Here is a 24,526-nt window from a genome sequence, read left to right as displayed (position 1 = left end):
CTATTGCTAATAAACCTGGGTCAAAAAGCAGGCATTTCTTTCCCAGAAGTTTTTCCTGTCCAACTAATTTACCTTTTAACATGTAACATAAATATATACATCATTCTAGTTTGCCATTAGGAAAAAATACATTACAATATAGTAGAAGATGGGTTTATTATATGTAATAAGATAAACAGCTAATATTCCTAGTTTGAGTATGTCAATACAACATCATTATTTTGATACACTATCCTAAAAGAGAAATACATTGGAATACTGTGGATATATTGCCATACTTGGTGAAAGAAAAAGAAGAAGATATTGGATTTATATCCCGCCCTCCACTCCAAAGAGTCTCAGAGCGGCTCACAATCTCCTTTACCTTCCTCCCCCACAACAGACACCCTGTGAGGTGGGTGGGGCTGGAGAGGGCTCTCACAGCAGCTGCCCTTTCAAGGACAACCTCTGCCAGAGCTATGGCTGACCCAAGGCTATTCCAGCAGGTGCAAGTGGAGGAGTGGGGAATCAAACCTGGTTCTCCCAGATAAGAGTCCGCACACTTAACCACTACACCAAACTGGCTCTCTAAAGTGGGTTTAGCATATGTAATGAAATGAAAAAACAAAACAACATCTCTGTTCAGTCCTGGAGAGGTGTTTGTTCCAAGTTTCATAATAGTTTGTAATTCAGCAGTTCCCCTCTCCACTCTGTTCTTAAAGTTCTGAGAGTGGGTTTAGCATCTGTAATGAGATAAAAAACCAATATCCCTGTTCAGTCCTGGGGAGGTGTTTGTTCCAAGTTTCATAATAATTTGTAATTCAGCAATTTCTCTCTCCATTCTGTTCTTGAAGTTCCTTTGCAGTAAAACAGCTGCTTTGAGATCACCCATTGAATGCTTTGGAAAGTTATTGATCTTGATCTACAGATTCACTTTGCATCTGATACAGCTTGTAACTGTATTCAAATGGATATGGGTAAATGGGGAAACCATGTATCTCCCAGCACTAGCTCATACTTTTTTCTTTTTAAAAATTCTCTCTTCCCGACACGGATGATGTCCCTCTACAACGCACAGAAGCAAGGCAGAGTTGTTGAATTCAAATCAAAAGTGAACGTCATGCAGCAAAACCATGCAGGCATCATCTCGTTAGGTATGAATGCTTTCATTCTCATTTAATCAGGCTGTGGGGGGAAGGGGTGTTTATAGGTTGCACGATGAGAAGGGACTTTATTTTTTATTTAGTCCATTTGTATCCTGCTCCCTCCTTTAGTTTGCCTACCATCTTATTTATCTTCATTGTATTTATTGTAACAACCTGCCCTCGTCTACCAAACTTGCTCATTTGAGTGGCTTATGAAAATTGCTAAAAATTCCAAAATTCAGGATTGTTGTAAGTTGGCTGTGATGTAATGGCACTTTCCTCCACCACGAGTTGCAGTAATTGTGTTAAATTTAATTTTTAAACAAGTTTAAAAGAGCTGTTTGAATCAAGAAGAAACTATAAAATAAACTTTATCTGCTCATTTTTGCAGATCGTATTGTGTAAAAACTCCACAGTGTGGTGTATTGATTAAAGTAGCTGTTTAGAACTGAGGATGCTTGGATTCCTATCCCCACTTGGATATGAAGATTACTGGGTGATTTTGAGCCAGTCACTCACTTTCATATTAACTACCCTTACACAGGGGTGTCAAACTCATTTGTTATGAGGGCTGGATCTGACATAAATGAGACCTTGCTGGGCTGAGCCATGTTGGACCGGGCCATATATGTACCTATTTATGATTAGGTAGCATATAAACTTTATAAAGGACACAGACAAACACAATTAAAGATTTTTTTAAAAAACTTAAAATAAAGGGTGCTTAAAACATCAGCGCTCCTTGGTCTTAAAGGTGCTTTCTTTGTATCTCTCTCATGGGATCCAGGGAACTGGGCAAAGGAAGTTCTGGCTCTTTCCATCCTTTCCCAGGGGACTAGGAGGGGGAGGAGCCTCACCCAATAGAAGGAAGAGAGGCTTGGATCTGCTCCACAACTTTTCCAGCATCATAAACTGGTAGATTTATAAATATGAGAAAGTTGCTTTAGAGTTAAATACCATTGAATTAAAATTTTAATAGATTGGATCTTTAAAACAAAGAATGACTGTGTAAGGATTGATGTTGCCTTTCTCTGTTTCAGAAGACAATGAGTGTGAAATAATCTACCCTGGAGAAAAACCACATTACTACACAATCTATGGCAAAAACTTCAGTGACAAATCCAGCCTCGTTAACCGCGAGAGGCAAAATGTGGTGGAGAAGCGGTACAAATGCCCTGACTGTGGGAAATGCTTCAAGAAACGATCAGCCCTCCTCACCCATGAGAGAACCCACACAGGAGAGAAACCGTATACGTGCTCCGAGTGTGGGAACAGCTTCAGTAACAAATCCAGCTTGACGAGACACAAGAGGAAACACACTGGAGAGAAACCCTTTGGCTGCGTGATCTGTGGGAAAAAGTTCAGCCAGAGCTCAAGCCTTATCAGGCATGAGAGAAACCATACTGGATTGAAACCATACAAATGCTCAGATTGTGGTAAGAGCTTCAAGCAGAGCTCCAGCCTCCTTGTCCACGGGAGAACCCACACGGGAGAGACGCCCTATAGCTGCTCCATCTGCGGGAAAAGCTTTTCCCAAAGTTCCAACCTGGTAAAGCATGAGAGGATCCACACTGGCGAAAAGCCCTATCGGTGTTCAGACTGTGGCAACACCTTCAGTAACAAATCTAGTCTGACAAGACATAAGAGAAACCACACCGGACTGAAACCATATAAATGTATTCACTGTGGGAAAAGGTTCAAGCAGAGTTCTGGCCTTCTTAAACACGAGAGGATCCATGTGCGACCAAATCTACCAAAACCCTCTGAGTCTGGCAGGAGATTAAATCAGAATTCCACTCTGCTTCCTGCCCACTCAGGAGAACCTGTGGAAGTGCTCGTTCCATGAGAAAAGCTTTCCTCAGGGACCAGATCTTTTTCCCTGCAGGAAATGAAACTTGCAAAAGCGAAACCATATGAAATGCTCAGCATTTGTGAGGAATTGCAACCTCCCTAATCTACACATGCAAGCAGAATGAAGTGGTATGTGAAAATACACAAAAGTTTGGCTGAGTCACATCAAGACTCCATCTAGGCCGGCATCCAGTTTCTATAGCAGCCAACCACATGCTTCAGAAGGCCTATAAGAGAGGCACAGAGACCAAAGTCATCCCCTGTTGTCACCCCCCTCAGCAGCTGATATTCAGAAGTACCCAGCCTCTAAACATGATGGTACTATTTAGCCTTTAATGGATCTGACCGTTAATGTACACTATCCCCATTTAAAGAAATTTAAGCTAGAGACCATTACAACAGTGGGTTCCACAATTTAAAAAAGGTAAAGGTAGTCCCCTGTGCAAGCACTAGTCGTTTTCGACCCTGAGGTGATGTTGCTTTCACAACGTTTTCATGGCAGACTTTTTACAGGGTGGTTTGCCATTGCCTTCCCCATTCATCTACACTTTTCCCCCAGCAAGCTGGGTGCTCATTTTACCAACCTCGGAAGGATGGAAGACTGAGTCAACCTGAAGTCGGCTACCTGAACCAGCTTCCGCTGGGATCGAACTTAGGTCATGAGCAGAGGGCTCCAACTGCAGTACTGCAGCTTTACCACTCTGCGCCACGGGGCAGTTAAGGATGTGAAAAAAAAAATCTTTTTCCTAAATATATTGAGTGATCCCAGGTTCTAGTGTTATGAGAGGAGGGGCAAAAATTCTCTGCCACTTCTGCACCATGCATAATTTTATTAACCTATCTTGTTCCCCCTTAGCATTTATTTGGCAGGGGAGGGGCACGGAGAGATAACTAAGGTGGAAAAATGGCTCCTATTGGAAGGAGGCTATCATGTTTTTGAAGTCCTGCACTTTGGCATCTCCCTATAAACAGAATACCCAGCTGCACGCGCAAAGGGCTGAACTAGAAGTTGGCATTCTATCAAGTCAACCTGTTGATCCATCCGAGCCTGTATTGTCTATTCTGAGTAGCTACAGTTCTCCATGGCCTCAGGCAATAGAAGTCTGTGGACAACACTTTTTACTGGAGATTGAACTGGGGACCACCTGCATGCAAAATGGATGCTCTACCACTGTCCCTGCTGAGATGAGCATATACAGATGCCTTAATACCAAATCAGATGACTGGTTCATCTACCTCGGTTGATTAGTGGTGATGTTTCAGGGACTCAGGCAAAGAAAGACCTTTCCCAACAGCCACTGCCAGATCATTGTAACTGGAAATGCCTGGGCTTGAATATGGGAGCTGCAGTGCAAAGCACTGTCCCCACCGAGCTATAATATCAACTGCTGTAGCTTGCTGTTCTTTTCTTTGTGGGAAAGCATTAAAAAATGATGTGCCCCATTGGTAAGTTTGGAATTATATAGTCCATTCTGTGTCACCTCAGGAGTCTGCCACTTTATCCAGCTTCTGTTACTGGCTCAGATTTTATCTAGGACCCATCAAACAGACCACTTCTCCCCTGAACTTTACTGAGCTGAGGGTGGGCTCAATAAACATGGCTCCTGTTCCCTGGTCAGTCAGTTGGCTCAGAAGTTGTGTACCTTGTGAATGAAGGATTCGGTCTTCTTGGCATATGTGAAAGCTTGCTCAAGAAAAAGACCTTAAAATGATTATAAACATTCTAATTCTAATGAAAAGACATGGGGGTGGGAGAGGTGACAGAAAAGTCCCCTGCATAAGAGCCATCAGGAAGCTTGCAGCCTCAAAGAGAGTCTTTTGTGTCATTTTGTGCCACTTAGAGGGGGGGGGGGAGCAAATAACATGCCTTATTTAAATATTCTTAGTTTTACCTCAGTTAGGAAAAATATGTGTCTGTCAACTTATAATTATAATTGGCTCTGGAAAACTACATGTCTGAAACTGACAACTTTCTAAAAGAACCACCTCAGATGTCATAGATAAGCAATTAAGAACCTAAGAGCCCTGCTGGATAAGACCATCTAGTCCAGCATCCTACTTCACACAGTGGTCGACCAGGTGCCTTGGAGGGCCGACAAAGAAGCTGAGGCCTGTCCTGAGGAAGTGTTCGGGATCCCCAGATCTTTTCATTCGGTTGGATGTCAAGCAGGGGGGAAAAAAGAGGAGGGGGGATTTGTGACTGAGCACCTGCTTTGGATTTTGAAGGTTCAACCAGGTTCAACCTCTGGCATCTGCAGTTAAAAAGATTGTGGGTAGCAGTTGCTGGGATAGCCCTCAGTCTGCCTGATGCCCTGAGGAGCTGCTGCTGCTTAGCCCAGATGGTATTGAGAGAGCTGGCAGGACAAAGCCACTCCCTGGGTTTGCAGGCTGAAAAAGCCTCAGTCCTCCAGTCTGAACTATCTTTGAGGGGAGTGCAGCAAAGTATTAAGTGAACTATGCCAAGTGAAAAAAAATTATTTCTGGTTTTCACTTAAGACAAGGTTTGCTCATTATTTTTGAAATATAAAAGCTGTTCAGGTTTGAAAATGGTTGAAATTTGTTCCCTGCATCCTCTCATGCCTGGTTTTTGTTATTATTGTTTTGCTTTCTAGTCAAGTCTGAAGAATTCTGGGGAACTCGAAAGCTTACTAATTTGTGTCATTTTTTGATATTTAAAGAGTCCCATTGAAAACAAACGAAAATCTTACACTTCAGGACACAGCTGAGTATCTTCTTAATATGCCTTTAAATGCATTCAAAGCTGCAGTTCCCTCTATGTGCTTACTTACTCAGGTTCATTCAGTTGAACTTGCTCCTGAGTAAGCATGCATAGGATTGAGTCCTTATGTATCATAAGTCCTATTCTAGTCTAACCTTGTTTTTAAGTTTGGATATCTATTTTCTGAGTAAGTTTGTCAAACCTGCATTCTCATGTTGTGTGCCCCTGTGGATCGAGAGTTGCACTTGCAGTTCTGAGTTCAAGTGCTGCCAAGTAGTATCAGCCTCAGTTTTCAGCCTGTAAAAATGGTTATAATAGTAGCCTACATCACAGGGTTGTTGTGATGTCAAACAGAAATAAAGACTACATATGTAGCTTCTTTAGCTTTACTTTTGTTGCTTTTTTATTCTCTGAATTTTCTCCTAGGGGGAGCCTAAGGAGCTTACAACATTATCCTCCTTTCCTCCATTTTATCCTCACAATCCTGTGAGGTACGCAAAGCTAAGAGAAGGTGACTGACCCAAGGTCACCCACTGAGTTTCCATAGTAGAGTAGGTATCTGAACTTGGGTCTCCCAGCTCCTAGTCAGACATTCCAGCCACTGGCTGAATAATTTTAATTGCATTGTAGATTAAGTAGAGAGGAAAAGTATGTATTGATATTCTATCTGAAAAGGAATTATGGGAGTGATATGGGGAGCTAGAGAAGAAAAAGCACATCACAGAATCACAGAGTTGGAAGCAGCATCCCGGGTCATCTAGTCAAATCCCCTGCACCTCCCCCCCACAGCCCCAGGGAACCCTGCCCCATGCCCAGAAAATGGCAAAACAAACAAAAACCCTCCAGGATCCATGGTAAAAATGACCTGGAGAAAAATTATTGCCTGATCCCAAAATGGCGAACAGCATTTCCCTGGCCATTCAAGAAAGGGCCACGAGAACTAAACACTGGTGCAACCTTCCTGCCCTCCTTCTCATGGTCTGCCTCAGTTCACAGAATCAGCATTGCCATCTGATGGCCATCTAGCCTCTGTTTAAAACCTCCAAAGGAGAGCCCACCACCTCTTGAGGAAGCCTGTTCCACTGAGGACTGCTCTAACTGTCAGGAAGTTCTTCCTAATGTTTAGTTGAAAACTTTTTATTTAGTTTCAACCCATTGGTTCTGGTCTACCACTGACATGGAATGAATAACTGCACTAGTATGGCTTAATAGCTAGAATTGGTAAGGTATAGTGGGCAGTGTTCTGGGCTGTGTCTGTTCAAATCCTCACACACTGATAAAGCTCAGTGGATTACTATTAGCTACGAGTCTAATCTCCCTTACACAGTTGTGAGCAGCAGGGAACAGTGCCTTTGAGTACATTGGCTGCAGGATAAAAGTGCTCCCATTTGGAAGCCAAAGTGGATGGAAAACCTGTGGGTGGAAACGTCCTTTCAGTTTCTGCTTCCTGTGAAATTCTGTGCTTCTCAAAAGTTTGCAGATCATTTATTGACTGAGAAAAAAGTCATAATCCACAGCCCAGATGGATGTGCATCTTTGTATCCAACATATATATGGCTCTACCCGTTAGGAATCTGATGGGGGGGATTATTTTGAGTCTTCTGTGGTTAAGTGACGTGGGCCTACATGCTAAAGACACGACACTGGTTGTTTTAAAAATTAAAGAGAATTGTGTTGAAGTACATTGGATCCAACTCGTAGTCAATATCCATAAATACTAGCTCCTGGAAGTAGATTTTCTTCAGAAGGGATTCCTCAGAATTTTTTTTTTTTTACAATGCAATAATTATTTTATTTGTATTTAAAATAACTGCCTTTCTCCCATACAGAACTAAAGGCAGTTTACAAGTTAGATAAAATACATTTTAAAAAATTTAAATCACAATTTAGGACTATGATTAAATTTATCAAATACTGTCCTAAATAAAATCTACAACTGCCTCCAAAAGATCAAAAGTGAGGGGGCCTACCTGCGTTTAGAGTATGGTTTAGAAATTGGTTTAGTGCATGGTTCTCGAAGACAACAGCCCCGCTGGATCAGACCAGTGGTCCATCTAGTCCAGCGTCCTGTCTCATACAGTTGCTAACCAGTTACTCTGGAGGGCCAACAACAGGGCATAGAGACTGAGGCCTTCCCCTGATGTTGCTTTCTGGCTCTGGGATTCAGAGGATTTGTGCCTCTGAATGTGAAGGTTCCCTCAGTCGCCATGGCTAGTACCCATTGCTAGACTTATCCTCCATGAATCTTATGTAATCTATAGCTGTTGTTCCTGTGGCCATCATGCATCCTTCGGCAGCAGATGCCACTTTTTAATCACTCTCTGCATGAAGTAGTATTTTATTTAACCCATTCATCAGCCTGATTGAATGCCCTCTAGTTCTAGCATTTCGAGAGAGGGAAAATATGTCTCTTGGTCAACTTTCTCTACCTCATACATAATTTTATAAACCTCTATCATGCCCCTCCCCCTTTTAGTAGTCTCATACAAACGGAAAAGTCTCAGATCCTTCAGCATTTCCTCACATTGGGAAGATGCTCCAACCTCCTAATCATCTTGGTTGCCTTGCCCTCCTCTGTATTTTTTCCCAGCTCTGCATAGGGTTGCCAAGTCCAATTTAAGAAATATCTGGGGACTTTGGGGGTGGAGCCAGGAGACTTTGGGGGTAGAGCCAGAGGCAAGGGTGTGACAAGAATAATTCAACTCCAAAGGGAGTTCTGGCCATCACATTTAAAGGGACAGCAGACCTTTTCAATGCCTTCCTTCCATAGGAAATAATGGATAGGGGCACCTTATTTGGGGGCTCATAGAATTGGACCCCATGATTCAATCATTTTGAAACTTGGGGGGTATTTTGGGGAGAGACACTAGATGCTATACGGAAAATTTGGTGCCTCTACCTCAAAAAACAGCTCTCGCAGAGCCCCAGATACCCGTGGAACAATTCTCCATGATTTTCTATGGGAATAAATCTCCATAGGGAATAATAGAGTTCCCAGCAGACATTCCCCTCCCTCCCCCCCCCCCCCGCCGCTTTCTGACGACCCTAAAGTGGGGGGGGGGCTCCAAACCGGGGGATCCCCTTCCCCCACTTGGGGATTGGCAACCCTAGCTCTGCAAGGTCCTTTTTGAGACACAGTGACCAGAGCTATACACAGTTGTACGATGAAAGGACCTGAGTGTACAGCTATAAAAATTTCCCTAAATTACTGTAATCTGCAAATGAAACCATGTAGTTAACAAGTCTCCTACTAAACAGTAACAACGGCATCATCAAGGGGGAAAACTTTGCCAGATCTCCAAGAAAGTCCTAATTTTCTTGCTGTGGCCAAGAACTTTTACTGCCTTTCCTTTCTCCTCATTCCCTTTTGTCACTCAACCTGGAACAGATAACTTTATTAATTAAAACATTTATGGTCTGTGTTTCCTCTTGGTTCAAAGGCCAGTCACCTTGTGTAAACCTAACCTGCTCTATAGGCCTAAGGGCACATGCAGCTTTGGCCTGTATCTGGGTGCCTGTGCATACAAAAGCAGAGGACATACAGAGGTAATTGCTTCCGTATGTGTCCTCAGATTGGCTACTGCAGAGCCTCCAACACCCTTCCTTGGCACCAAGTATTTTTAGAAAGTGGGCTTTTGCCCAGCAAGGCTTCTGACTGATTGTTAAAAATGTTGCTTTGGCAGCAGCTACCACCAAAGCATAAGGATCTTCATTGGGTGATGGGAGGGAAAATGCAGCTGCCATTTTGTGGCTACCTCCTGTGGCAGCTGTTTTGTGGCTGTATCAGCCATGTTGTGTCAGAAAAGGGCCTAAGGACTCAAAAAGTTTGTGAACATCTAGGCCACACTCTGGGATGGTGCATTTGATTCTACTGGCAGAGAAGATGAGTCCCATTTATTTAAATACTCCCCTATGATTATAAAACTCTACAAATGAAAAAAAACAGTGACAGCAAGGCTCTGGTCAGATGCTGTATCTTTCCCCCAGATGTGTAAGTTTTCTATTGGCATGGAGATTTCATCCCATGTGGAGGAGCAATCAACTCCCCCACCCCTATAGTCAGAGGTGATGCTTAGACTGCTGGACTTCTGAGTGTGTCATCTGACAAACAGGTAAAGTCCGTAACTGCTCGTTCAAATGCTTTCTTTGTGGCTGGTCTGCCTCCCTCACCCTATTAGAAAGGCCCCTATGCCTCTATTGTTTTGCAAAATGTGCAAAAACGAATTGTTCAGGCGGGCATTCTTGTAGAGAGAGCAGAGCTGTGACTTAATGGATCAGCTTGGTGGGGGACCTCTACTAGAGACAATGTCTTTTATCTTGCAGTTCTTAAATCCCAGCTCCACTGTATTATGTTGTTTTATTAGATGTCTTTGCTGTTAGATCTTTGGATCATATTTTGTAAAGTTCCTTTTAACCCACTTGCTGACTGAATGAATAGCTTTGTTTTACTTGGCATCTTTGCTGTTAGATTCAAACATGGTTATTGTTCAAGCATTATCATATTTTGTAACCCGTTTATTGATTGATTGAATAGTTCTATCATGCTTCTAATCCCTCTTGAGTCCTGATCTGAAAAGCAGGGTAAAAATGAAAATAAAATTGTGGTCTTAATCTCCTCCGCAACTAAACCTAGGTATGTTCTTCCTGTTACTCTCTTCACCTTCTTCTCTCAGCTCCACGAGGGATTTTTGGGCTGGGGATCTGGCCCTATAAAGCAATGTGAATGTTTATGGCACTGAATTAATAACTAATAGCAATATGTAAGATGTAAAATATGTAAAATACTGAAAAGGAGATACTTGGTAGCAGTTGGGCTTTAAGAGGTGAAAAACCCAGGAAACAAGATTCTTTTTTATTTAAAACAACAACAACAAAGATAAAACGCCTCTGTGTTTATGGGGATAACTTTTATTCTAGCATTAATTAGCTTTCTCTCTGTGGTGTGGAAGAAGCAAATAATTTATAGCAATTAATCATTTGCCACCCTTGTTTTAACATTCTTAGTCTGACGATGCACACGCTTTTCCTCCTGTGTGGCTTTCGTGATGTAGTGCAAAGTTCTCACTTTTCCTGCATAGAGGGAACAGCTGAGATTTCTCCTCTGAATTATTTCCTCCATGTTGGATGAGATCTGATCTCTGATCAGAGCAATTGTATGGCTTCTCTCCTATGTGGGTCCTCTGATGTCGGAGGAGGTGGGATTTCCTATTGAAGCTCTTGTTGCAGCTGGCACAAGTGTATGGCTTTTCTCCTGTGTGCGTCCGCTCGTGCCGAATGAGGTTGGAAGTCTGATTGAAGCTTTTCCCACAGTGTGAGCATTTGTACGGCTTCTTTCCCATATGTGTTCCCTCATGCCTTGTGAGGTGCGCCCTCCGACTGAAACTTTTCCCACAAGCTGAGCATTTGAATAGCTTCTCGTCTGTGTGCATTCCCTTGTCCTCGAGGGGACACAAGACGTTCCCAAAATCTTCTAACAAAGTCCTACTTGGATGGTGACTTCTTTCATGTGCCCTGAGATCTGAACTTTGGTGGAAGCTCTTACTGCATTTGGAGCACTGGTAGGGTTTCTCCCCCGTATGGATTCTCTTGTGCCTTATAAAACTGGAGTAACTGCTGAATGATTTCTCACAGTCTGAGCATTTGTATGGTTTCTCCCCTGTGTGGATTCTCTCATGGATCTGTAGTTCGGGTCCCCAGCTGAAGCTTTTCCCACACACTGAGCATGAGTATGGTTTCTCCCCTGTGTGGGTCCTCTCATGTCTGATAAGATTCGAGCTCTGATTGAAGCTTTTCCCACAAATGGAGCACTTGTATGGCTTCTCACCTGTGTGAGTTCTCTTATGCAAGATAAGGTGGGAGGAGTTTCTGAAGCTCTTCCCACAGTCAGGGCACTGAAATGGTTTCTCTCCCGTATGGGTTCTCTCATGTATGACAAAGTGTGCCTTATTTCTGAAGGTCTTCCCACAGGTGTAACACCTATAGGGTTCCTTCCTCATATGGGTCCCCTTTTTTTCTCTGAGGTCTGAGTTCTGACTTAATCCAAGGCCATTCCCTTCTTTCTCACCTGTATGGTTCCGATGGTGCCTAATGAGGCTTGATTTGAGGCTGAATCTTTTTCCACACTCTGCACAGGTATGCAACTTCTCCCCTGTGTGTGTCTTCTTGTGTCTAATGAGGCTCGATTTTTCACAAAAACTTTTCCCACAGTCCATGCAAGCCTGGAGTTTCTCCCTCACATGTAGCAGGAGGTTTGAATCCAATATGAGGATCTTTCCACACTTGAGAATCCTCTCATGTATATCCCCCCTTTCATCACAAATCCTCTCGTCCTCCCCACAAAGAGGGATCTTCTTCACCAACATTGCTGGGTGGATTCGAGGCTCCCTTTCCACTCCATCTGGATCTTCCCACATTTCTCCCTTCTCATAACAGTTGGAAATGAGCCCTTTGACTCTTCTGAGTGATGTTTCATTTGGGCCCATATCCTCAGAAACACACAAGTGAAGATTCTTGCTTGACAGCCTGTTTCCTGTTGGAATAAAATAACATCTGTATATGTAAGATCCACTTACCAACGTTCTATCTAGGGCGGTCAAGAATTATGGTTATGAGGAAATCTTTCATTTTCTGTTCATTTCTTTTAAGAATAGCCTTCCCAACCCTCCCGCTCTGGCGGGGGATGCCAGGTTTTCGACCCTCTTCCCCCGCTCCCCCCAAAAACAGAAGCGGGGGGAGGGGGAGAAACGGCGGGCACCCCATCCCAGAGCGGGCGACGCTGCCGCGCTGCTGCCGCCCCCTCCCTCCCCGCAGCTGCTCCTCCGAGATGGGCCCAGGCTGAGCCCATCTCGGAGGAGCAGCCAAAGCAGAGAAGGGGAGGGTGGAGGCGGGCCAGGAGCATGGAGAGCCGCGAATCCGGGCCCCTCTAGGACCTGGACTTGCGGCTCGCCACGCTCCTGGCCCGCCTCCACCCCCCCCCCATTCCAACCCAGAGGCTGAGCGGAGCGCGCGACGCTGCCGCGCCGCCCCCCCCCCCCCGGCAGCTGCTCCTCTGAGATGGGCCCAGCCTGAGCCCATCTCGGAGGAGCAGCCAAACCAGAGAAGGGGAGGGTGGAGGCAGGCCAGGAGCATGGCGAGCCGCGAATCCGGGCCCCTCTAGGACCCGGACTCGCGGCTCGCCACGCTCCTGGCCTGCCTCCACACCCTCCCCATTCCAATGCAGAGGCGGAGCGCGGGACGCCGCCGCAACGCCCCCCCCCCCCCCCGCAGCTGCTCCTCCGAGATGGGCCCAGCCTGAGCCCATCTCGGAGGAGCAGCCACGGCAGCGCAGCGACGCTCCCCGGCGCCGTTTCCCCCCTCCCCCTAGCTCCACCCCAGTGTCTCCTGGCTCCACCCCCAAAGTCTCCTGGCTCTACCCCCAAAGTCCCCAGATATTTTAAAAATGGGACTTGGCAACCCTATTTAAGAACTACCTGGAAATGTGGCCGTCCCACCTATCTGAGGAAGCTGAGCCTTCTTTCTGAATCTGAAGGACCACATAGAGTGCAATCCTAAGGAGATTGACTCAGAATCCCACTCAGGTCTATTACTCTCTGGAGAGCATTTTTAGGACTGCACCTACAAACTCCGCCTCAGTTTGCTTTGGCTGGCTTCCAGCCTCAGCCTCTGAAATCCCCTTTTCAAATCCTTGCTAAGGCCTTAGGCTCTTTCCCTTACCTGCTACATTTCTACAAGCAGGAACGGTTAAGAGAAAAAGAAAAGCATTATATCTGAGGTCTCCCACTTACAGTCTGAAGTGGGAAAGTCCTAGGAAGGCTGTATCATTTGGTTTCTCCAAATAACAAGCCCATTCCTTACCTGAGACAGCAACTGCAATAGACTCTTTTCCTTCCCATTCTTGGTGGTATTCTGAGAAGCCAGGTTCTTCTTGTTCCAACTTTATGATCACATCTGGGAGCCCTGATGAGGAAAAGGGAAAGAAAAGGAGTGATTTTCCAGAAGATTTTTGTTACAATGCCAGGCATTCTCCTTGAATAACCTGGAAGCTCTTCTGTGAGCTAAACAATACACAGTTCGGGAGTTCTGTGGACAGAATAATAGGTGTGTCATTTGGCCTCAGAAAGAAGCTTCAGATTGATTTTGTGGATGCATTTTGAGAACATTCATTATTGAATGGAATTTGGAGAGTGACCATTTCTAATGTTTATGGGATAAATTTTTGTAGTTTTCAAACATAGTATTCAGAATTGGAGAGATTATTTTTAACTTCTATTGTTAGCTGCCCAGAGCTTGTTAAATGGGTAGGCTGCATGTTTTAACAGATAAATAAATTGGAGCCACAGAGCTGGGGAAAGAAAAGGAGTTCTCTTTTCCCGTTTACAATTTTATTGGAAACTGCCCTCCCCTAGGCTGCCTAAAGCTGGGACTGAGAAAAAAAGACAGGCGCACTAGGAGCATCTGTCTTTTTTTTTCTCTATGTGGGTGTAAAGCAGGCTGGGGGATGCACTCCTGATTGGGAAAATGGCACAGCAGAAAAGAGTAATTCTCTGTTCCTCTATCACAGTGGGAGCTTTCACACGTGCTAAATAATGCAGTTTCGATCCACTTCAGTGATGTTTAAAGTGGATTTCGCCATTCACACAGCTGTCTTTCACATGGCACCCGCCTTTCAAGTTGTCCCTGTGTTACTGCAGTTTTAACTATCATGCTTTGGTCATGACAAGTTCACACCCACACTTTTTCTCAGGTTTTCCCCATCAGGGTTCCGTCCATTCTCATTCACAGTAAATCATTTTGGGACGGGGAATTGTTTGATTTTATGCATGCAATGGGGAGCTGAAGTTTCATGGGCAAGTTGCCTCAGAACACCAAAACAAAAAACTGTTCAGATCCCCAAATAAGGCTTTTTTGCGAATACATGTTGCTTGCCCCCCCCCCAAGCAGTGCGAGAGAATCCATTTTTTTTAGTAACAGAAAATGGGGAAGGAATGAAACAGCAGTGGGATGTTTTCAATGTTGTGTGACCATGAGAAAAAACAACAACATTTAGACCAGGTAATGTATCAGGCATTGAGTCCACAGACAGACTGAAGTACCCAGAAACATTAATTTCATCAATGATGACGGAGTGCACTTTCTTTGCCATTAACTCAATAAGTTCCTCACATATCGTTTTGGACAGGTACGAAGGGTTGCCTTTTGCAGCATTGCCATACCATGATATGTGAGCAGCCAAGAATGGGTCAAACCGATTTATCAATTCAAGTAGCCCCAAATAATTCCCATTATTGAAAGACCCAAGTTTTTCCACTTTTCCTCGGAATGCCAATCCTCGTTCAGCCAGTGAGCAAATGACTGCTACAACACGCCGAAGCACATTCTCCCAGTAACAGTACTCCTCTTCAATTTGTTTTTCCAATGACTAAGCCTTGTTTCCAAGTTAAATATGTCAAGCCTAAGCCTTGTTTCCAAGTTAAATGTGTCAACATGGCATCTCGGTGAGTTGTACTTTTTTCATGATTGTCAATTACAGTAGTGTTTCACCAGTCACTGAATTCCTCATTTCTAGCAAAATGTGTTGACCCTTTGGGTGCAAATAGTTTACAAACAAAACAGTAAACTGATCCTTTTGAAGGAGAGTACAAAAGCCATTCTTTCTTGTAGTGTTCACCATTGGCTTTTATTCCAAAAAATATCTTCTGTGAACAGTATCTCTTTGGTTTCCCACTGATGAAATTGTGACACGATTTGTGAAATGGCCCATTGTGGTGCTGACATTCACTGAGTCCACAAGCACCCCAATAAGTCACATCATCACCATAAAATTCATCCCACAACCCTGGGTCCTTAGCTTTGTTCATTTCATCCTTGGTCAGTTCTCTAAACTCCTTGGACGGTTCAAAAGCATTTACACATCTTGTCATGGAAGTCGGTCCAGGTTGTGGCACTTCATCTTGTGCAATGTTATCATGAAAATCTGGCCTTGCACCAACACTGCCTGTTTCTGTTGAAGGAGATAATTTGATTCACTTCCTGTCTCTAAAGACTGATACTGGTTTTGATATGGACCATCTTTCTCTGCAGTTTGTAAGAAGAAATCTGTCAGCTTTCCTCTCTTGGCTACAATAGACAGATTCTTTTGCTCATTCTTTTACACGTTTTCTCTTTTGCACACCACTCAACTGAACACGCTTCATTTTTGACGTTTACATGGTGCTGAAATTAAAAAGGGGCAGAGAGGGTCATTGAAATTACTGTCATGACCACTGAATTTGACTCCATAATTTTACTTTTAAACATAGCCTATGACACTGCATCTCGCCAGCAAAAAATAGAAGATAACCCTAGGGTGCACCATAATCAACTTGCACTAGTTTTATCAATTTTTTTTTTTTACAAATCTTCATTCTTTTTTTTTTTCACCCTTTTCCAACTTTGTGGTGCCCCCTTTGGCCCTGGTGCCCTAAACACGTGCTTTGTCTGCCTAATGGTTAATCCGCCCCTGGGTGGGGGTCTGAAGCCTCATCTCCTACATCATAGTATGATCCAAGTGAGGCCCTGTGGCAATTGTGGAGGTAAGTTCCCGGCAGCTGCTGTTAGGCAGCTCACATAGGCTGGGCTGCAGTTGCATCATGGGATTCCCTCACCTGTGTTGTTGTCTGAGACAACCTCATTTTCCTCTGGTCGTGGATGACGGAGAGCAGCTGGTTTTTCTTCTTGTTCAAGCCAGGATGTTACATTGACTTTGGGACTGCGAAATTCTGCTCAGAAAGAAAAGGAGTATCTTTAAAACGGAAGCAATTTAAAGCAATTGGAGAGCTGTAGTGGTTAAGTGTGTGGACCCTTATCTGAGAGAATGGGATCTGATTCCCTGCTCTTCCACTTGTAGCTGCTGGAAGGCCTTGGGTCAGCCATAGCTCTCATAGAGCTGTTCTTGAAAGGGCTGCTTCTGTGAGAGCTCTCTTAGCCCCATCTACCTCACAGGGTGTCTGTTGTGGGACTCTGAGATTCAGAGTTAAGGGCGGGGTATAAATCCATCATCATCATCATCATCTTGGTACTTGCAAGGCATTATGTAAATATTCTCCCATAAACATAACAGAGACATGCTGTATGTTTTAGAAAGAAAAGAGGGCTTTGGAAGCTGACTTTGGGAACCAGTGTACCAGCTGGCCATGGGGAAAAGTCCTGTCCCTTTAATAGAGGCAGAATGTGTGGAAATGCATAAGTGAAGCTTTGTATGGCATGGAGGGAAACCATATCACCAGGTATTTTGTCAGAGGGATAGATGGAGATTTTAAAAGCTGTTACCCCTGGTGATGTGAAGTGGTTAGAGAATCAGACAAAGATCTGGAAAAAGCAAGTTCAAATCTGCCCCTCCCTGCTCACTGAGTGACCTTGACTGGTCACTCTCTGAAACAAGCCTACCTTGTAGGGCTGTTGGGAAGATAAAGAGGCAAAAAGAAGAACCTCCCTCAGCAACTTGGAGGAAGAGAGGGATTGAAAAAAAATGTGATGGAGCCTAATGGTTCTACAAGATGCCAAACTGTACAGGTTTCTTTCCACAGATCAAACACCACAAACTATTCTGCTTGCATTAATGAAAGGATCACAGAAATCATTTGACAGAGAGAAGCCTCTCTGTCACTGAGGGGATAACCTTTTCTGTGGGCTGTCATACTTAAAACTGAAGATGAATATTCATGTAACTGTGGGGGGGGGGGGGGTGCTCTCCACATCAGAAATAGAGGGAAGACTTCTGGACTACTTTGTTCCCTGACATGCTAGTTTTCTCTGTGTAAAGATATTTAACATAGGAGCATTCAAGCGTATGAGTCCCCATCTGTAGTCTGAAGCAGCTACTCCAATCCAGGTGCAGGTTCACTTCAGTGAGAAGGCCCAAGAACAATATATGGGCTGCAGAATGGCCATCTCGACTGCTTATAATAGTGCCAACACTGCCAAGGCTTGTTGGTCTGGTTCCCCCTTAGGGTGTAGGTGGGCCTGGATGTAAATCCTAGATAGTCTATATTTAGAGAGCCACTCTGATGTAGGGCCTAGAATGTCAGACTAGGACTGGGGACCCTACTTCCCACTGCCACATTGCTCACTGTGACCATGAGAATAATAATAATATTAGGTTTTTATACCTTGCTTTTCTCTACCTCAAAGAGTCCCAAAGCAGCATATAATCTCCTTTCCTTCTCCTCACAACAGGCACTTCATGAAGCAAGTGGGGCTGAGAGAATTCTGAGAGAACAGTGACCAGCCCAAGGTCACCCAGCAGGCTTTGTGTGCAGGAAGGGTGGGGAATCAAACCCAGTTCTCCAGATTAAATACCAACCACACTGATTCTTGCTTGAGCCCATTGTTCTTCTCTCTCAGCCTAATCTAAGTCACAGGGAGGATCAAGTGGAGGAGGGGAGAATGATGTGTCCCTCTCTGCAGGGCCAACCCTGCCACTAGGCAAATGCCTAGGGCGCTGGCCTTCTGGGGGCACCAAATTGGTTGCCCCCCATGTGACTCAGTGACATTATCAGTGTAGTGGGGGGGGGCGTCAGAAGTTAGCCTTGCCTAGAGCGCCAGAAAGTGTAGGGCTGAGCTAAATGCAGGATAAAATATGATCAAAAGTATAATAGAACTGCATTAGACGACAAAAATCTAGTCAGCCTTCTACATTTCTGAGGATTTTTCAGTTGAGATGCCTCAGAACAATGGGAAGTAATCTGCTTACCCCAAGCAGAAATCTGCAACAGCAAGAGAATAAATTTATCAGCAGGTCCCAGGATAGGTGTACTCAAAACTCACCTGAACAAGATGCTGGGAAGATCTTACTTTCCACAGGGATATGGGGATCCAAGGCCCAATACTCTTTATCCTCTTCCTTTTTTATCACATCAAAAAATCCTAAACGGGAGACAGATTGGAAGAAGTCACAGGTGGTTTTGGGATGATGGCCTCTGGGAAACCAGACCTGTTCCCCCAAACAGCATCAAGAGCTTCAGGGTGTTTGAATGGAGCACCAGAAGTAACAAGAAAGGATGGCAAGAAAGGATGCCACGTAACAGTGTGAGACAGGAAAAGGGGTAGGAACCTCTGCAGACATTTATTGGTCACCCCATTTCAAGATTCACAAAGGGAGAAATAAAATCAGGACTTTTTAGCCATATCATCCTGTTTTGAAAAAATTCCAAAATCAACAGTTCAGAGAAAAGTATATGAGAAATACTGCTACTAATATTTATTTACCTCATTTATACTCCACTTCCCCCCAATGCAAACCAAAAATGGCCTTCAGCACTCTACCCTTCTCCATTTCATCCTACCAGCAACACTATGAGGTTTACTAAGCTAAGTGTGTGTGCCTGGCCCAAGGTCACCCCACAAGTTTCCGTAGCACAGCAGGGTATAAATATGGGGCCTTGTCCAACACTCTGACCATGCTGTCTCTGAAGCTGGTTTGCTTAAAGCTGTTGTGAAGTTAATATGTCATTCCAGACATAAACGTTACAAATTTGGAAGGTCATTTGCACTCTATTAAAGCTCAGAGTCAGGATTTCCATAAGCAGAAGTGACTTGGTGACACCAAAAACCATTAGGTTAGGGGGAAGAAGAGAGGGATTTGGCTTGTTTTAAAAACCAGGAATGGCTTGGAAAGGGAGAAGCAAATATATGGCCTGCGGCTTCATGAGAACACCTACAGCTAGGCTTCCCAACCCTCCCGCCCTGGTGGGGGACCCCAGGATTTCCACCCTCTTCCCCCGCTCCCCCAAAAAATGGAAGCGGGGGGAGAGGGGGGAAACGGCGCCGAGCCGCCGGATCCTGGAGCCGGCGAGGCCGCTGCGCCGCTGCCGTCCCCTCCCCGCCCACCGCAGTTTCTCCTCCGAGATGGCCCAGGCTGAGCCCATCTCGGAGGAGCAGCCAAGAGGCGGCAGCAGCGCGGGGGAGGGCGAGGCAGGCCAGGAGCATGGCGAGCCGAGAATTCGGGCCCTTCTAGGACCCGGACTTGCAGCTCGCCACACTCTCGGCCCACCTCCACACCCCCCCGCTTCCATCCCAGAGGCGGAGCGGGCGAGGCCGCCGCGCCGCTGCCACCTCTACTCTGCTCGCCGTGGCTGCTCCTCCAAGATGGGCTCAGGCTGAGCCCATCTCAGAGGAGCAGCCACGGCAAGCGGAGCAGAGGCGGCAGCGGCGGGGCGGCTCGCCACGCTCCCCGGCGCCGTTTCCCCCCTCCTCCCTAGCTCCACCCCAGTGTCTCCTGGCTCCACCCCCAAAGTCCCCAGATATTTCTGGGGTTGGATTTGGCAACCCTACCTACAGCAAGAGAAAGAGATGAAACACATGTGCTAATTAAAGGACTATTCTGCCTACCTCTTAATAAATTTAATTTTCCCTTTGCTCAGTAAGTGTTAATGTTTGCTTGATTATATGACTTTTGTAACCCAGGACTTTGATAACAACTTAATTCCCCTCTTTTATTAATTTGATGTCATGGTGGTCTGTGCCCACCCACATACAAGCCCCACCTTGGGTAAGGTTCCCAAGCTCCAAGAAGGGTCCGGAGATCTCCCAGAATTACAGCTGATCTCCAGACAAGAGATAATATTTCCCCTGGAGAAAATTGCTGCTTTGGAGGGTGGATGCTACAACATGATACCCTGGCAGAGCTTTTTTTGTAGCTGGAACTCCTTTGCATATCAGACCACACCCCCTGATGTAGCCAATCCTTCAAGAGCTTACAGGGCTCTTCTTACTGTTAGCTCTTGGAGGACTGACTACATCGGGGTGTGTGACCTAATAGGCAAAGGAGTTCCTGCTACAAAAAAAACCCTGTACCCTGCTGATATCTCTCCCCTTCCCAAATCCTCCCCAGGCTCCAACCACAAATCTCCAGGAATTTCTCATCCTGGAGGTGGTAACTTTAATGGCCTATGTTTATTTAGTGTGGGTAATCTGAGTTCTGGAGTTAGTCTAACAAGCAAGATTCCCAAGGCTCCCCCTAAGTCCATAGCAAATTGGAGCAGCTGATCAAGAAAAATCTAGCCTTATTAATTTGAAGAACAGCATGTTGCAAGATAACAGAAATTTTACCTTTCCCAAGACTAAAAGTGCATATTTGTGTAAGTTTCCAGTAGAAAGGAGGATTGTGTCTCTTTTCAGGGAAAAAGAAATAGCAGCTCTCCAGCAGCCCTGGCCTCACTCAATGCACAGCAGCCAAGAAGGTCAGAGCGCCTGCTCCGGCTGCAATGCCACTGAGGATGTTCTCTGCAGCTGAGAACGAAACGTCTGGAAGAAAAACTTTCTCCAGTAGAACACGGCACTTGAGCCCGAAAGATTGTACAAACCCTAATGATGATGCCAGCCATGAAAACCTGAAATCTTTGATAAAAAGAATGCTGTTTCTTTGAAGGAGCTTGGGTCAGCTGGGTAAATTTCACCTCCTCCCATGGTGAAACAACTTGTCTGTGAGGTCCACACTCTCCCACACAAGCCATTCAGGCATAAGCAAGATTCAAATTCAGAATGTTCAGCCTTTTTGATGTTTTTTTATGTTTATTTTATGTTTATGTTTAATTCTATTTATACCCCGCCCTCCCCACCAAGGTGGGCTCAGGGCGGCTTACATCAAATCATAGTATACTATGATCGCAATCATAAAATCAATAAGAACCATTAAACAATACAAGTTAAAAAAATATACAGTTGGTGCTAACAAATTAGATGTTACTCTAGGAAGCTCTGGAAGAGTTCCAGTCTGAAGATGGCGGCAGCAAGCTTCTCTGGATATCGCAAGTTTTAATTGGCTCTATATGTTCTGGATATCGCAAGTTTTAATTGGCTCTATATGTTCTGGATATCGCAAGTTTTAATTGGCTCTATATGTTCTTTTTTCCCTACTGATAACGGGCTTTTAGTTCTTGGGCCAGCTGTCCTACTCGCTGACTTAGTGTTTGACTTAAAGTGTCTAACGAAATGCTTTTTCTACGGCTATAATTATGGGAGTAGCCAAATGGTCTCGGGAGTTTGAAGAATTAAATTTACAACCAGCCCAGAAGCAAACAAAGATAGATTACTTTACTGCTGGTAAAAATGATTTATATTCCATTCCTATTTCCAGTCGTTACTCACCTCTGGCAGGAATTGAAAGTGACGAAAGTGACGCAGGGGAAGAGACAGAGGCTACCTTAGTTGCAGAGCCAACGAAGGCAGCTGTGTGCAATTATCCTGAACTCACAGCTCTAACAGTAGCTAATATCTTTCATTCATTGAAAGAAATTAAGAGCTGCCTTGTGGAATTGTCACAGGAGGTCCAAAGACTGGCAGTACAGAAAAGTTCCAAGGCTAACATAAACACAGATGATCATGCTACCTGCAGTGTGGATTCCTCGTATACAGTCTGCAGAGCGGATCAGCTGCGGGGATGGCCTTTCCGAAAGGTCACAGCACACAGGAGTCTCTTCCACCTATCTTTATAACCACACAAAGTGTGCCTTATGATCCGCCCTTACAGAGGCTTCCTAGATGTTACTCTAAATGAATTTGTGTCTTACCTGAAGAGACTCCTGGGAAGCTCTTATTTCCCTCAGAGCACTGAGGCTGTGGGTCTTCCTCTTCCTTTTTCATAACGACATCAGGAAACCTGAGAAGGAAAAGGTGATATTTAGACAATCCAAGCAGGTCACCTCCACGGATTTCTCCATGGAAATTGATAACATGATAATTTGGTCCTTCATCCTGAGCAGTGGTCATTGGTTGATGCTGTAGTCAATGAGGGACAAAAATAAATGCATGTGTAAACTGGCCCCAGAACAAATGACCAGCCCAGCCCAAACAGGCCCAGTACGATTCCCCCCGCCTCAGTGCCCTCCTGTTCCCATTAGTCTGTCGAGTCCTTAACTTCCCACCCCCTTTCCTGTTTCCTTAGCACTCTGCCTTAAATTTCTTGCCATTGCCTCCAAGGGCACTCTCCACAGCATCCCCCGTCATCAAACTCACTTCTGCCTCTGCTCTCCTATTCTGCTATCCCTTGCAGCAGTTGGAATTCTTGAGAACATTCTATAACATCAGCCTAGCCAGGAGCAATGAACTCATACTTAAAACACTGCCTTGTACAGAGTCAGATCACTGGTGTATCAAGGTCAGTATTGTCTCCTCTGACTCCATGGTTTTAGGCAGAAGTCTTTCACATTACCTCCTAGCTGAACCTTTTTAAAAAAAACTGGAGGTTTCTGGGATTGAACCTGGGACCTTCTGCATGCAAAGCAGGTGCTCTGCTACTTGAGCCACAGCCTCACCCCGGAAAATGCAGAGTGAGGGGACAGTTTGCATATACACAATCAAACAACAACCAAGTTATTACTTTTTTTACACTGAAAATGGTGGTGGAGGTGACTTGGAGAAAAATGGGTGTATTTGTTCAAGGAAACTCCTTACCCCTCAGAAAGGATGGAAATAGCTGGCAAAAAGGTTGCCATGCCCGCCCGCCCCCCAACTCAGATCCTGTATCCATAAATCAGCCTTTCCTCCTGACACTTTTGAGCTTTGGCTTCCTCAAAGCACACTGTGGAAGGTGGTTATTTTGGTTTTAAAAAATACTTTGTCACCTAGTTGAAGCCACTTCATCTCCAACCCCATCAGGGACCCTATCAAATGTTAAACAAGATGCCCCTCAATGAAATATAACTGCAATTCCCCACCAAGATATATTATGTAATTGGGAGGGTGAGCTACAGCAACACAGAAAACAAAAGAATCACTCTGGATTTGCGATCAAGTACTTTTGAGACTGTTTATCCTAGAATCTAAAAATTAATGGTACCTTACCCTTTTTCATTTTGTTTGGCATCTTCTAACTAGTTTTTATTAGCCCTCCTCATTTGTGTGATTATATGTGCTCTGTTTCATTGTTTTAAATATTAAATATATTTGTAATTTAAATACTGTTTCTAATGTTTGACATGTTTTAATGTTTGCTGTCTTGGTGACCCAGAATTGGGTCAAAAGGCAGCACAGAAATGCTTTAAATACATAAAAGTTAGCTGGCTTGAATATATATAGAGGTTGTTGGAAGCTGCTTTCTACATCTTTAAATCTACTGCATGTATCTTGGAATTTCCCTGCTCTTAGGAATTATGGGTAAAAGATCACCAACAAAATGTTAAAACAATGATGTTCCTCTTGCTTCCAAAGTAATTAAAGTTATTCTGTTATGCTGCTTAAAAGATGAGTGGCGATGGGTGAGGTACAGAACTGATGCTACATTTGAAAATAGCACCTACCTTTGAAAACAGCAGCAGCTTGTTGGAAGAAAACAGAGTCCTGCCAACCTGATGAAGGGAGCTCTGACTTACAAAAGCTGATGCTGAAATTCATTTTATTTCTTTCTGGGATGCCAGCAGATTGTTGGGGTGGGGGTGGTTTGCTCCCACCAACACTAGCCTTGAGGCAGGTGTCATTACTGGGAAGATATTCTTAGTATTATCAGGGTCAAAGGAACAGTTCTGACGAGGCAGATAAATCTGTGGAAAGATGAGCACCATTCATCGTGTTTTGGAGAAATAAAAATATAAGATGGGGGATTTACCTTTGTTTTTGGTGTTCTGCAGAATCTGATCTTGTACTCCCAAGGAAGTTGCAGACTCACTTCTGTGTTTCTAGTTAAAAGATCTCAGGTAAAAGTGCTAGGAAAGGTCCTTCTGTTCGAGACCTTAGCCAGTTGGGCTAGTCAGGTCAACAATCTGGCTCATTCTAAGTCAGTTTCCTTTTGATACAAGCTGAAGATGCCAAGCCCAAGCCGTGGCCTCTCCATTTAATGGGTGTCAGGAAAGACCCCTTT

General features: G+C 44.5%; 2 protein-coding genes across 2 annotated transcripts; one reads left to right on the top strand and one right to left on the bottom strand.

Moving 5' to 3' along the window:
* Positions 1 to 1,098: 1,098 nt before the first annotated feature.
* On the top strand, positions 1,099 to 3,237 carry LOC132571334 (zinc finger protein 239-like). The gene is made up of 2 exons (XM_060238142.1): positions 1,099 to 1,133; positions 2,165 to 3,237. Exons 1-2 carry the CDS (start codon positions 1,100 to 1,102, stop codon positions 2,968 to 2,970), a joined length of 840 nt encoding a protein of 279 aa, XP_060094125.1. The 5' UTR covers position 1,099; the 3' UTR covers positions 2,971 to 3,237.
* Positions 3,238 to 10,586: 7,349 nt separating this feature from the next.
* LOC132571271 (zinc finger protein 774-like) lies at positions 10,587 to 24,310 on the bottom strand. Its single transcript, XM_060238025.1, has 6 exons — positions 24,275 to 24,310; positions 22,242 to 22,330; positions 18,499 to 18,597; positions 16,338 to 16,451; positions 13,549 to 13,650; positions 10,587 to 12,223 (listed from the first exon to the last, which is right to left on the bottom strand). Exons 2-6 carry the CDS (start codon positions 22,312 to 22,314, stop codon positions 10,695 to 10,697), a joined length of 1,917 nt encoding a protein of 638 aa, XP_060094008.1. The 5' UTR covers positions 22,315 to 22,330; positions 24,275 to 24,310; the 3' UTR covers positions 10,587 to 10,694.
* Between the last annotated feature and the right edge of the window lie 216 nt (positions 24,311 to 24,526).

Source organism: Heteronotia binoei, chromosome 5 (genome assembly GCF_032191835.1).
Source record: "Heteronotia binoei isolate CCM8104 ecotype False Entrance Well chromosome 5, APGP_CSIRO_Hbin_v1, whole genome shotgun sequence".
Lineage (NCBI taxonomy): Eukaryota > Metazoa > Chordata > Lepidosauria > Squamata > Gekkonidae > Heteronotia > Heteronotia binoei.
Note: the sequence above shows the minus strand (reverse complement) of the source record. Positions and strands in the feature narration are given on the sequence as shown.